The sequence below is a fragment of the Notechis scutatus genome, chromosome 8 (genome assembly GCF_049901735.1).
Source record: "Notechis scutatus isolate UNSWTSFEM ecotype Mainland chromosome 8, rNotScu1.2, whole genome shotgun sequence".
In the NCBI taxonomy this organism is placed as follows: domain Eukaryota; kingdom Metazoa; phylum Chordata; class Lepidosauria; order Squamata; family Elapidae; genus Notechis; species Notechis scutatus.
The window spans coordinates 14,750,986-14,765,520 of NC_142016.1; the positions used below are offsets into that span (position 1 = coordinate 14,750,986).

At 42.2% G+C, this 14,535-nt stretch overlaps 1 protein-coding gene across 4 annotated transcripts in view; it reads left to right on the forward strand.

Annotated features, from left to right (window-relative positions):
• The window catches only part of PTPRU (protein tyrosine phosphatase receptor type U), a 397,711-nt gene that overhangs the window by 195,831 nt on the left and 187,345 nt on the right, over positions 1–14,535 (forward strand). For all 4 annotated transcript variants that reach the window (XM_087970795.1, XM_087970796.1, XM_026679426.2 and 1 more), the window contains exons 3-7: positions 5,484–5,755; positions 7,934–8,015; positions 8,617–8,732; positions 10,188–10,362; positions 13,881–14,174. In XM_087970795.1, the coding sequence (XP_087826921.1) occupies positions 5,484–5,755; positions 7,934–8,015; positions 8,617–8,732; positions 10,188–10,362; positions 13,881–14,174 (939 nt within the window). The remainder of the gene's footprint in view (positions 1–5,483; positions 5,756–7,933; positions 8,016–8,616; positions 8,733–10,187; positions 10,363–13,880; positions 14,175–14,535) is intronic.

Below are 14,535 nucleotides of genomic sequence, written 5' to 3' on the forward strand. Positions count from 1 at the left end.
GCTAAGTGAACTGAGCCCTATTTGATGACTTTTTTTTTTTTTTGGCCACAGTTGCTAAGTGAATCATGGCAATGGTTCAGGGAATTATGCAGTTGGTAAGTGAATCCGGCTTCCACCCCATTGACTTTCCTGCTTGGAAGCCATCTGGGAAGGTTGCAAATGGTGATCACAGGACCCCGGGACGTGGTGACCGTCATAAATAGGAGTCAGTTGCCAAGCCCCTGTATTTTGATCATGTGACCATGGGGACGTGGCATCACTTGAGACCTTCAAGAAGAGATTGGACTGCCATTTGTCAGAAATGGTGTAGGGTCTCCCGCTTGGGGGGGTTGGACTAGATGACCTATAATGTCCCTTGTAACTCTGATTATCTGTTATCTGGATGCTGCAACGATTGTAAGTGTGAAACTGGTCAGAAGTCACCTGACTTTTTTTTTCATAACTTCAAACAGTCACTAAATAAGTGGTTGTAAGCAGGGCAGGGGTGGGATTCAAATTTTATTTTACTACCGGTTCTGTGGGCGTGGTTTGTGGGCATGGCAGGGGAAGGATACTTCAAAATCCCATTCCCTCCCCACCCCAGTAACCTGCTTTGCAGCTCCGTTCTCCTGTGTGGGGCAACCAAAGAAGACCCAGCCAATCAGCTGGGACTCGGGAGGCGGAGAATAGAGGGGGGTGGGGCCAGTCAGAGGCGGTATTTGCTGGTTCTCCAAACTACTCAAAATTTCCGCTACCAGTTCTCCAGAACTGGTCAGAACCTGCTGATTATCACCTCTGAAGCAGGGGTAGGATTCTGCCGGTTCAGACCGGTTCGAGCGAACCCCTTGTTCCGACAATCAGCTGCCTCCGTCACTTCACTCCGACGAGCATGTGGGCCCGCCCGCCCCTGCTCTTTCCTGTTCTTTATGTCTTTTTGTTAGAGCACAGCTGATTCTCACGGCAGAGCGTTTTTCCGTGCCTCAGCTATTTTCTTCAGCTGCAGTTGAAGGTAAGTATTAGCTTTTTAAAATGTGGAGCATGCACACAGAGCGTGCGTTTGCCATGCATGCACTCACCGAACTGGTTTTTTATACTGGTTGAATCACACCCCTAGTTGTAAGTCTGTATATACAGGTGTATATATACAGGTGTAGGTATATACAGGTGACTCTTGACTTACAACAGTTCATTTAGCAATAGCAATAGCACTTAGACTTATATACCGCTTTACAGTGTTTTACAGTTCTCTCTAAGCAGTTTTAGAGAGTCAGCCTATTGCCCCCCAAAATGTGACTCCTCATTTGACCCACCTCGGAAGGATGGAAGGCTGAGTCAACCTTGAGCCTGGTGGGATTTGAGCTGCCAAATTGCAGGCAGCTGGCAGGCAGCAGAAGTAGCCTGCAGTACTTCACTCTAACCACTGAGCCACAGAGGCTCCTTTATTTTTTATTTTTTAATTTATTTATTTATTCATTCATTCATTTATGTTGATAAGATTTAGTTGAAAGACCGTTCATAGTTACAAAGGCGCAGAAAAAAGAGTGACTTATGACAATTTTTCACACTTACAACCATTGCAGCATCCCTGTGGTCATGTGATCAACTTTCAGATGCTTGGGCAATTGACTCATATTTATGACGGTTGCACTGTCCCAGGATCTCCTTTTGTGATGTTCTGACAAGCCAGATTCACTTAAGAACAGTTTGACTAGTTTAACAACTGCAGCGATTCACTTAAGCGACTGCGTCAAGAAAGGTCGTAACATGGGGCAAAACTCATTTAACAAACGTCTCGCTTAACAGCAGAAATGTGGGGCTCCATTGTGGTCGTAAGTTGAGGACTACCTGTATTCCTTTTCTCGGGCCTAGGGCAATTGATGTCTCTTCTGAAAATTGCCATTTTTAGCAGAGCCATTAGGGAGCAATTTTAATTTCTGAGACAGATCAGCGCATCGTATGTAGGTTATGATGGGAAAGACGTATCTCTGGGGAATTTCCTTTATCATCCTGTACACTGGATGCTGCTGTAGCTCAGTGGCAGTTCGCATGATCTGTCTGGGGAGAAATCTTGTGGCCAGCTGCTGCTGATCAGAGTTGGCAGGACTGAAATAGATGGGCCAGATGGTTTGAGTATATATAAAGGTGCTTTCTCTGTTTATATATTAATATTGCAGCAAAACAGAATGGGGTAATGGTGAAGAGCTGGGACAGGCAATCTGTTGTTCACTACAGCCCCTCCAATCTTTTGCCATCAATTGCTTTAGAAATCAATTTGAGAGATGGTTGTTGATCCAAGCTTTTGCAACGTAATTATCAAGGTGTTGTTAGTGGGAAAAGCGTAGATCCGGGAGCAGAGAGAGAGAGACCTGAATTTAATCCATCTTCAGCTATTGAAGCTCCTGGGATGATTTGAACCTTGTCACTTTCTTTTGGTACAGTTGTTACAAGGAAAAAAAAAAGGATGGAAAGTTAGGTATGGTGAGAAATCTACCAATTGGACAGGCATATATTCTTGCTTTTCAAAAGAGCAATAATAGCAATGGAGTGACAGTCTAACCCAGTGATTCCCAACCTTTTTTTCGCCCCGCACCCCTAAAGAAATTTCACTCGAACCTCGCACCCCCTGAAATTTAGACTTTAGGAACTACTGAACGCGTTAAATATATGGTAGGATTGAATCTTTTCAGCTATGTATGTGACGGCCACTAAATAACGATACTTAACTCTAAAATGAAAACAAAGTTAATCCATTGCATAATAAATAAAAATGCCAACATATAGCCAATATCCTATTATTTACCTGGACTTTTCTCGCACCCCCTGGAATATCGTCTCGCACCCCAGGTTGGGAACCCCTGGTCTTACCAGTAAGGAACAGGTGGAGCATTGCAACATAAGCTCTTTTGTATGTCCATTGTCATTGGAAGTCGGGTAGCACATCAATTTCACACCACATTTTTCTATGTTGTTGAAAAAGTCACTTCTCGGCCATAGACCCTGCCTTTTGGAACATTCTTCCTCCAGAGATTAGAATGGCACCAACCCTCTTGGCTATCAACTCATAAAACATTCCTATGCCTGTTTTAGTAGTTGCCATTTAAAAAAAGGGGGGAGGGGGAAATCTGGAAGAGCAGTGCAGCAGTTTGAAATCGAAAGTACATTCCAACTCTTACCTTTAAAGGATTGTAACTAAACTACCAGAGCTTTTGCCCACGAATATATTTAATTGGAGAATGTGAATGATAACTCCAAGCTCATGAACGTGCTTAATTGCAGAATCTGGTTTACGAGATACCCAGTGGGGAGTGGAGAAACAGAGTCACAGGTGACTGTAAATTACATATGCCAGAGTTGGCTTCATACAGTGCAATGCCAATATGTCGCCTCTAATAAATCTTGTGAAGTTTTTTGAAGTTTGACTCAAGAGTTATAATTTAATTAATGTTGGAATCCTGACATTGGCCTTTCATAATACCTTGAAGACCTAGTTATGCACATGGGCTTGGGGTCTCAATGTGCTAAGGGCCACTTTTCTTGCTTATATTAATATTTCTTTTTACATTATTTATTTATTTATTTATTATATTTATTTCTCTGTTACAGTTGTACATAGTTGTAGTTGTTTTTGTGATTGTTCACCACCCATAATCATTTGTTTGAAATGGGCAGGTACAGAAATTGAATGGATGGATGGATGGACAGATGGATGAACGAATGAATGAATGGATGAATTAATGAATAAGTGCTGCTTCATCTGGACAGCAGGATATCTCTAGCACATGCAATAATAATTTACCACTTGGATCATCTTCATTTTTATGCCTTTGTATCAGAGTTGTTAATATGGACAACTCTGGGCTGATCCAGCACAGCAAAGGCATTGCATGTGGTGGATTCTGGGAAGGGAAAGGGCTGCAGGGACAAGTCCAAGCAGTTCACCAGGAGATAAACCCTGACTTGAAGGTTTCCTTGTGAGGAGCAGCTCTTGTAGAGTACAAATAGAGGATCTCAAAGATCTCTCCTCATCTCTGGAAAGATTTTCATTGGTAAAGACTGGCTCCTGGCCAGTGATTCCACCACAGTACTGTTCCCATTCAAGGAGTTGCTTGAAAGGACCTCTGACCAGGTATCAGTTCTCACCTAGGAACCCCAAATAGTAATATATATTGAGTCACTCCTTGTTTTCTGATATTTCTGGAAGTACCATGGAATAATGGGATGTAAAAATTCTACAAATTTTGATCCATGATTATGGAAAGACAGGTAGCTGCTCTGTTCTGCTGCCAAGAAGCATTGAGGTTTATTACACAGATGGCCTCTGGGTATTGTAATAACCAACAGAGTGCGGTTTAGTCAGAAGCAACTAATGTTAAATGATTCAAGAAAGCAGAATGGAAATTAAATGGCTTGATCCAGGTGGAGTTAGGCGTTTCAGAGCAATAAAGACTGGAGGAATTCTAGAGGAATGGTAAATAATTCTCATGGTCTCCTTGACTATAATGCAAGCAGTGATCAGGTTGGCATGGCACTTTGTTTGTGTGCATGTGTAAAAATGCAGCCTCTTTGGAGGTGACCGGAGTTTTAAGGTGGGAAGTATGTTGAGCTCTTTATGCAATAGATACCAGTTATAGCTATCACCAAGAACATTGCTATGATTCAAATACTCATAATTTTCTAAACTGAGCAGAAAAGAGACATAATGACCAATGGGAGATTGCCATACATATATACATAATGTTAAACACACACACACACACACACACACACACACACACACACACACACACACACTGTTAAGACGGAGAAAGCATTTCCACCCTTGAAATTCCACAAGAAGAAGGCAAATGGGATGCAAAACTAATTTTGGACTGTTTTACAATTCACCCAAGTTCTGCCCAAAATGAACCAAGATCTACTGTGCTACTTAACATTGTTGTTGTTGTTATGGGGGTTTCAAGATGGGACTGGGAGCCTTAATCTACGTTCTGTCTATTCCAGTCAGTGTTTTGCCCTGAGGTCCAGTTGATGGGCTTGGAGATTTGGACCAGCATAAAAAATCTTGCAACTCTGGAGTTTGTCATATTTTGTCAGGTGCAAAGGATCGGACGAAACCTTTGGTTATACTTCGGAGATTTATTGCTTCAGCCTATACACAAGAATCTAGTGAACTAAAAGTTCAGTAGTAAACTGGTGCTAGATAAGGCCAATGGAATTCAAGAAAGGTTGGATTTGGACCATTGATGGCAATATAAAGATTCTATGCTGATGATACACTTAACTCTGCCCCCCACCTGGTCTCTTACATGTCTTTTGCTAGGCTGTAAATTGGATTTGTAAGGTTGCTTGGATTACAAAGGATGGGAAGAACAAGAGTTACTGTGGATTCGTGTGCATGTTTCTTATGCCATTATGAGTTTATGACAGCATTACCAGATATACAGAAGCTCAGATTCAAATATTGCTGGTTAAACAAATTGTGTTCTTCTCCTCTCTTTCCATCACAGGTTCTTATCTGATGGTCAATTCCTCCCAGCACAATCCAGGGCAGAAAGCACAGATCCTCTTCCAGACATTGAGTGAAAATGACACTCACTGCCTCCAGTTCAGCTACTTCATGTACAGTCGGGATGGGCACAGTCCTGGGACTTTGAATGTCTTTGTCAAGATGAATGGAGGGCCATTGGGAAGCGTGGTGTGGAATGTCTCTGGCTCCCATGGGCGGCAATGGCATCAAGTGGAGCTTGCTGTCAGCATGTTTTGGCCCAATGAGTACCAGGTGAGAGGAGAGTTGTTGTCAGGTGCAAAAAAAACAGGAAGCAAAGCAGTTCAAATGACCATAGGTTCATTGCACGCTAACACTTGTTTACAAGAATCTGAGCTACTAATGATCAAAGCAAATTGATGGTAGATAGGAATCAGTGGAATTCAAGGGGGGCTGGACTTAGCTCTCTTGTTGGCATGAAGAGACTCGAGGCTGATGACATGCTTGACTCCTCCCTCAGGCTCAGCTTGGTCATCTCATACGGTTACATTTCTGGAGAAACCTTGTGGGAGATTTGGGATAAATTCTGATGCTTGAGGGAAATCATCTACTGAAAAGGGAAGTGTGTGGCTGAATTTACATACAGAACCCTAAACCATACCATGGATTAGCAAAACATGTTTACCATGTTCACTGAACATGCCAAATCCAAAGTAATAAACTGTACTATGTCTTAATGCAATGGGCTGAGATAATTACTGGATTTCCTGTCTTCTACCAACTACAAGGTGTGAACACTTGTAGTCTACTCTACTTGTTAGATGCCCAACTAGGTGGCAGCACCTAGCTCTCCATTTAAAGATCTGAAAAAGCTAAGCAGTATTTTTTTTTTTTTTAGTTCTTGCTTGGGTGAATGCCAATAAATCCCAGATGTAGATTAGAGTTGGGAATTCACAAGAAAGTCCCAGGAAAATATAATGGTACACCACTTCCAGTTGTTCCAAAAGCTGCATGGATATTGCATGAAATCAACAGAAGTTGAGGTTGAATGGAAATGCACTTGATTTTAATATGCTACGGAAATCCAGCTCTTCATTTATGAGAAAAATGAACGTGCAAAGCAAGAGGATTTCACTGGATTGTCAATAGTAATTGTCTAATAATTAATTAATTGTCACTTAGCCCATTCGTTTTATCCTCCTGGGATGGATGCTTGTCACTGTATAATCTGACTGATCTGTACTAATTTCTGCTTTATGATCAGACGAGATTTATTATCACACTTCCTCCAAAGGAAGTTGATCATCGGCTTCAGATAGTCTTCCCCTCAATCTAGGCAGCTGAAAATCCATGATCCCCTTTATGGCATTCTTTGCAGTTCTTCAATAACCTTGCAAATTGAAAGAGAATTTATTGAGGGGGAAAAATTAGCCTTGGGCAGCAACAGAATATCAACTGGCTTGACAGCTCCTTTGTGCTCAAAGTTGCCCAAAATGTTGTAGATTATCAGGGATGCCAAAACTTCAGCCAATTATATGGGGCAGTAAATCAAGTTGTGCAAACAAGGTCCTTATTTTATTTTCTTGGATTCCTTACATTTTAAAAAAAATAACAAAGGCACAACCAAAACCAAACTATTATGAAAATAATTAGTGAAAATATGAGCTAGATTTCTATCCTCTAAAAGTTCAAGTTGATACAGGTACTCCTTGACTTCTGTTGCTAAGTGAGACACTTGTTAAGTGAGTTTTGCCCCCATTTTACAAACTTTTTTGCTACAGTTGTTAAGGGAATCACTACATTTTTTAAATTAGTAACAGTTGTTAAGTGGATCTGGCTTCTTGATTGACTTTGCTTTTTAGAAGGTTGCCAAAGGGGGTCACATGACCCCAGGACACTGCAAACTGTCATAAATATGAGTCAATTGCCAAGCATCTGAATTTTGATCCCATGATTATGGGGATGCTGTAATTGTTGTAAGTGTGACAAATAGTCATAAGTGACTTTTTTCAGTGATGTTGTAACTTTGAATGATCACTAAATGAACTGTTGTAAGTCGAGGACTACCTGTATTGATGTTTTCCTTCTTTACACAATGTTCTTTAGACAGATTAGTTAATGGGTTAGATCAGAGGTCTCCAAACTAGGCAACTTTAAGACTTGTGGACTTCAACTCCCAGAATTCTCCAGCCAGCATAGCTTACTGTTTTGTAATCCCTTCCTCTGCAATCTCTCTCCACTTTAGGAGATTAAGAGAGGGGGGAAAAAGCAGGCATAGCTGTCAGGAGAATTCTGGGAGTTGAAGTCCACAAATCTTAAAGTTGCCAAGTTTGGGGACCCCTGGGTTGGATTAAGGTAGTGCCCAACCCAGAGCCACCCAGTGAATTTCAGAGTCAGAGTTGAAATAAGGTCTCCCCTGTCCTACTCCAATATTCCAGCTGTAACACCAGAATGCCTCTTATTTATCCATAGGTATTGTTTGAAGCAGTCATTTCCAATGAAAGGCACGGCTACTTGGGATTGGATGACATCCTGCTCTTGAATTATCCCTGCTGTAAGTGATCAACTTTTCCATTCCATTAGTAGCACAGACTTGTTCCAGGTCCCTTATGGCTAGCTTTTGTCTAAAAACTTGGTCCTTGAGAAGATGACAGACGATGCAGTGAGGAAGATGATTTCACAGTGAAATTTGCAATCATACTAGGGATAATAAATACTAGGGCTCTGCTACTATTTGGGTTTATTCCAAAACGGTTTTCTGTCTGTCCAAGGGCATGAAAATAGCACCTGCCTGCAATTCTTCACAGCAAACCCCCCCAGCCCCCACATTTTGGGTTTCCAATTACTAGGAAAGACACAATTGCTTTAATAAGTTGCAGAGAGGCGCTATGTTCTCATCCTTATAAAGTCCCTTTATGAAGAATATAAATAAAGATGTAATAAAGATGAGGAGCGAGTAAGTGGAGTGAGCTAGTGCCCCAAAGATATTCTGGCAGTTACTCTCTCCTTAAAGTCTGTTTAGAGTTAAATTAATCCACCCACCCTCGACCTGTTTTATACTCATTTTTTTGAGCTATATCATTTTTGTAGGAGGGGATTAACTGTAGAAGTTTTTTTCTACAGATCTTTTTGTCTGTTTATCTTTCTTTTGGCAGCCAAAGCACCTCATTTTTCCCGCCTGGGTGATGTGGAGGTAAATGCTGGACAGAATGCCACTTTTCAGTGTGTAGCTGCCGGCAAGGCTTCGGAAACAGAGAGATTCCTCATGCAGGTAAGCGGGAATAAGTTTTGCCCAATTTACTCTCCTTGCACTATTTATCTCTTCCTGTTTGCTTTTGTTTCCTTTCGTGAGGGGTGAGTTCAACCTGTCCTTTGTGTTCCACCATTGCCTGAAATAATACCCTCTGTGTAGGAGGTTGCATTTGATATACTTGAGGGTAGGCTGAAATAAGCTTTCCATGAAGATTGCTGATCCGCAACTTACCAGAATCCCCGAGTTTTCCCCTTTTCCAGAATTGATTGTTGCTGGCAGGTTCTTCCACTCATAACTCAATCTCTCTTTTGCAGTCTTAGAGAAACACTTTTTTTCAGAAGAAGATGATTGTCTATGTTTTTGTTTAATTTGCTCCAGAGGAGTAAACTTTCCTTGTATTTTTAAATAGAAAGGATAGCAAATTCTATAAAGGCAGACCATATGCCACCATTCCTTCCTATAAAACATGATCCAAGGTGGCGCAGTGGTTAGAATGCAGTACTGCAGGCTATTTCTGCTGAGTGCCGGCTGCTTGCGATTTGCCAGTTCAAACCACACCAGGCTCATGGTGTCAAGCCTGAATTCAGTTCACTGGTGGACTGGTTTATATCTGGGTTATTCATGTGAATTCAGACACACTTGAGAACTGGAAGGTGGGAGAGCTGAGGTGGATGGAGCTCCAGCCAAAACAACATAGCTGGACAATGAGTCAGCCACGTTCCAATGGCTGCTTGGCCGGAGGAAGAAGGAAACTGTTTCACATCCTGGTTGGACAATGTGACATATTGTTTTGGAAAATTGAGAAAATTCTGGTTATAGTGACGTGGAAAGCTGGGAAACTTTCAGTACCAGCTTTACACCAGTTAGAACCAAGATGGTGTATCTTAATAAACTTGTTCTTTGAGGAATTGAAATGCCTCAGAGTTTGCTTTATAACAATTGCATTTCTTGGAACCTGACACAAGGTTGACTCAGCCTTCCATCCTTCTGAGGTCGGTAAAATGAGGACTCAGAGGCTGACTCTGTAAACTGCTTAGAGAGGGTTGTAAACAGGGGTGGGATTCTACCGGTTTGGCCCAGTTCTATAGAACTGGTAGCTCCGAAGAGCAGCTGACCAAACTGGTTCTATCTGAAGGTCTTCTTTTCTTCAGTTGGGTCCACCCACCCACCCGGGCTCTAGGCTGTCCTTTATTCTTATCTTAGTTGCTTTGCGTGGCATAGCTTAATGCTGCGCATCAGCAGGAGATGGTGATTGCTTGCAGGAGAAGTTGTTTTACAAGTACTGTGCACGCACGCGCAAAGCGCACACTCACCGAACTGGTTGTTATGCTGGTAGGATCCCACTCCTGGCTGTAAAAGCCCTATGAAGCGGTATATAAGTCTAAGTGCTATTGCTATGATGCTTACATAAGGCTGCAATCACCCATTTCTTCAGAGCAGGGTTGATGGTACTCTTGTTTTTCTGAATGGTAGAAGCAGAATGGAGTTGTCATCCCCACCGTCTCAGTCAAGCACATCAGTCACAGAAGATTTTTGGCTACATTTCAACTGGATCAAGTACTGAAAGGAGACCAGGACTTGTACCGCTGTGTGACTCAGTCTAGCAGGGGCTCTGGTGTCAGTAACTTTGCTGAGCTGATAGTCAAAGGTATGTATCCGTGGGTGTTGGGATTGCCTTATCTAGTCACCCTGGGCAAAAGCAGACCTGGATATCGGAAGCCTGAAGAAGAATTGGAATCCTATTTGTCAATAGAGGTATTCCTTGACTTACGTCCACAACCAAACCCCAAATTTCTGTTGCTAAGTGAGACATTTGTCAAGTGACTTTTGCACCGTGTTATGACTTTCCTTGCCATGGTTGTTAAGCAAATCACTGCAGTTCTTAATTTAGTAATACAGTTGTTAAGCCAACCTGGTTTTCCCCGTTGACCTTGCTTGTCAGAAGGTTGCAAAAGGGAATCATGTGACCCCCCTGGGACGTTGCAACTGTCCTAAGTATGAGTCAGTTGTGCCAAGCATCTGAGTTTTTAATCACATGACCATGAGGATGCTACAACAGTTGTAAGTGTGAAAAAATGGTCATAGGTCACTTTTTTTCAGTGCCGTTGTGACCGTCACCAAATGAATTGTTGTAAGTCGAAGACTACCTATAGGTAGAGATCAATTATGATGCCAGGCGAAAGCAACCGGAACCATTTGTGAAATGCTTCAACAGGAGTTTGATTGGTGGTCACCTATGTTGCAAGGATCTCACCAGGCTGACTGTATTCCCTTGAGAATGGCAAGACCAGTCCTCCAGGATTCAGGGGGAGGTCAGGCCTGTGCTGCTTCTTGCAGTGCGAAGACTCCAGACTTGGGCCTCTCTTCACACCTCCCTCTGGTCTAGCTGGAGATTCCACCAGAGCTGATGAACCACACAGTATTTAAAGTTGGGTGCATTTTTCAGGTTGGGGAAGAAAGAGAGAGAGGAGGAGGGAGGGAGGGAGGAAGAGAAGAAAAGAGAGAGAAGGATGGAGGGAGAGAGAGAGGGAGAGAGAGAGAGAGAGAGAGGAGGAGGAGAGAGAGAGAGAGAGAGAGAGGGAGAGGGAGGGAGGGAGGGAGAGAGGAGAAGAGAGAGAAAGAGAAGGAGAGAGGGGGAGGAGAAAGAGAGAGAGGAGAAGAGAGGGAGGAGAAGAGAGGAGGGGGAGGAGGAGAAAGAGGGAGGGAGAGAGAGAGGGAGGAGAAGAGAGAGGGGGGAGGAGAAGAGAGAGAGCTAGGAGAGAGAGAGAGAGAAGGATAATGCTTTCCTTGCATATCTTTTGTTCATCGCTGTGGGCGGATATTGTTCCATGTTACTTATTTATAAAGAGGCTTTAGCAGCATAGAAACGTGCCATCTGCCTCTGATAGTGAACCCTTCTGGGAGAGGGGAGAGGGAGAAGGCCTCTGTTCTGCATCTGTTTGACTTGGAGTGAGCTAATATGGGAAGGTAGCCCAGCGTTTGAGGTTACTCATCGTGCAACTGTGCTTCCTGTATTGAAAAGATGGAGCAAGACTTGTCTCATGTACGCATGGCTGGAGAATCCTATTTGTACTCCAGGCCCTGTTCTCATTATATGAACCCATTGGAAGCCATAGGGAGGGTGCAATTTGAGTTTAAAAAAAGGGAGTGCCCAATTTAAATTAAAAAAAGAGAAAATACAGGATTCTCTCTTTCCCCCCTCCCTCCCTCCGTCTCTGTCTCTCTCTCTCTCTTTGTCTCTCTCTCATATGATTTGCTTTTCTCTCTTCCTGACAATCCTCCTTCCTCTTTTCTAAACAGTACCTTGCAAATAAGGGCAGACGGTTTTCGTAAAAGGACTAAGCCGAATGTGCATAAGTGTTTTTGAAATTAAAGCAACATAAAATTAGCCCAAGGGCTACAGAGTGCCTACCTGTAGTATACAAATTGGCTGATATCAGCTTGATTCAATTAAGTGTTTGCGTCCTTCAGAAATTGCAAGCTGCCTTTAGACATTAAGTGTCTTGAAGGTGGCTTTTAGTACAAAACAGCAATCATGAAATGAAAGCTGTAAGAGTAAACATAATCTTCTGGTAATGTTAAACTTACAAATAAAAAAAATGGATGAATGACTGAAGAAATAAGGGAAATCTGAGGATGAGCACACACAAAACACTTAACTTGGCTGCTGAAGTTCCAATGGCTGCAGTTAGAAAATTGATTAATTCAGGAACTTGATCTATCAGGTTGTCTGAATGCAGCCCTACTATTTCTTGTTCTTCCATCACCCCAATAGAGTTGTCTATCTATAAACCTATAAACTCTAAAACACCTGGCTGTCAACTCGTAAAGCATTCCTATGCCTGTTTCCGAGTTGCCATAAGAAGGGGGTGGGGGAAACCTGAAGGAACAGTACGACAATTAAAATCAGAAGCACATTCCACACTTATCTTATAAAGATTGTAGCCTAGGCTGCTGGATCTTCTGCCCCCAAAAATCCTTCATTGGAGAATGTGATTGATGACACCCAGCCCCTGAATGTGTTTTGTTGGAGAATCTGATTTATGACACACCCGGGTGGTGGTGGTGGTGGGAAACAGGGTCATAGGTGATAGTAAATTACATGTGTCAAGAGTTGGCTTCATATGGGTTAATGCCAACATGTTGCTCCTAATAAATCTTTTGGATTCCTTTGAAGCTTGGCTCGAGGCTCATGATTTAATTAGGGCAATCGTGGGAACCCTGACACTGGCTATGTTCCAAAACCTGGGATGCTGAATGTGTCAAGGGTCCCATTTTCTGTCTATACAGGTAGTCCTTGATTTATGACCACAATTGAACCGCAAATTTATGTTGCTAAGTGAAACGTTTGTAAAATGTTTCGCTCCATTTTACAATGTTTCCTGCCCCACGGTTGTTCAGTGAATCACTGCAGTTTTTAAGTTAGTAACAGTTGTTAAGTGAATCTGGCTTCCCCATTGCTTGTCAGAAGGTCACAAAAGGAGATTGCATGAGCCCAAGTCATTGCTGTCATAAACATGAACCAGTTGCCAAACATCTGAATTTTGATCATGTGACCATGGAGGATGGTGCAACAGTCTTAAGTGTGAAAAAGGGTCATAAGTCACTTTTTTAGTGCCGTTGTAAGTTCGAATGGTCAATAAATGAACTGTTATAAGCTGAATATTACCTGTATTGTTAATCTAATCGGGTATCTTGCTCCTGTGTATATTTAATTTGGATGTTTTTATTGTTTTTATTGTTTTAAAATGTTTCTAGTATTTTTCATTGTAATGTTTTTTTAAATTCTAAGCCACCCAGAATCATTGATTGAGATGGGTGGCCATAGAATTGATTGATTGATTGATTAAATGAATGAATGAATGTCTATGGAGGTTCTCAGTCATCCAGGTCATGGTTGTTCCAAAGGTATTTTTCCAAGAGGCAACTGGACTTTCTGGTTTTTTTTTTAAGACGTTTCGCTTCTCATCCAAGAAGCTTCTTCAGTTTAGTTGCCTCTTGAAAAAGCACCTTTGGGAGAATGAATGAATGAGTGAATGAGTGAATGAGTGAATGAATGAATGAATGAATGAATGAATGAATGAATGATGCCATCTACCTCAGGACAGCTGTCTGAAGGTGTCCAGAAGAACAGGTGAACTTACTACTACTTTGTCCTCTTAACAGAGCCCCCAACGCCCATCGCACCCCCACAGCTTTTGAGAGCAGGTTCAACATACTTAATCATCCAGCTCAACACCAACTCAATCATTGGAGACGGTCCTATTGTAAGAAAAGAGATTGAGTACCGGATGACTTCTGGACCTTGGTCTGAAGTACACGCTGTGAACATGCAGACCTATAAGTTATGGCATCTCGATCCCGACACAGAGTATGAAATCAGCGTCCTGCTGACCCGGCCAGGAGATGGTGGGACTGGCAAACCTGGACCTCCACTCATCAGTAGGACAAAGTGTGCAGGTAGGAGTTTTCATTCCTTTGTGTATCAAGAAAACCACCGAGAACAGAATGGTAATGTTTTGGCCATAGGGCAGTATTTACCTACTTGTAGGGATTACAACATGAAAGCTGCGATAATATCCAGGCTTATTTATTTATTTGTGCCAGTGTATATCTGATATTACTTACCATGCTTTTAATCTGATCCTAAAATAACAGGTTGCACACTGATAACTGAAGGAGGAATAAAATTGCCATGGCGATCTATCTCTGAGAACTGGTTTTTAAAATTTGCCCAAACAAACTCAGCTAAAGCATGGAGTGTGGCATTCTCTGAAATACATTTGTGTCCATCTTTTACTGGACAATGATCTGCACGAGC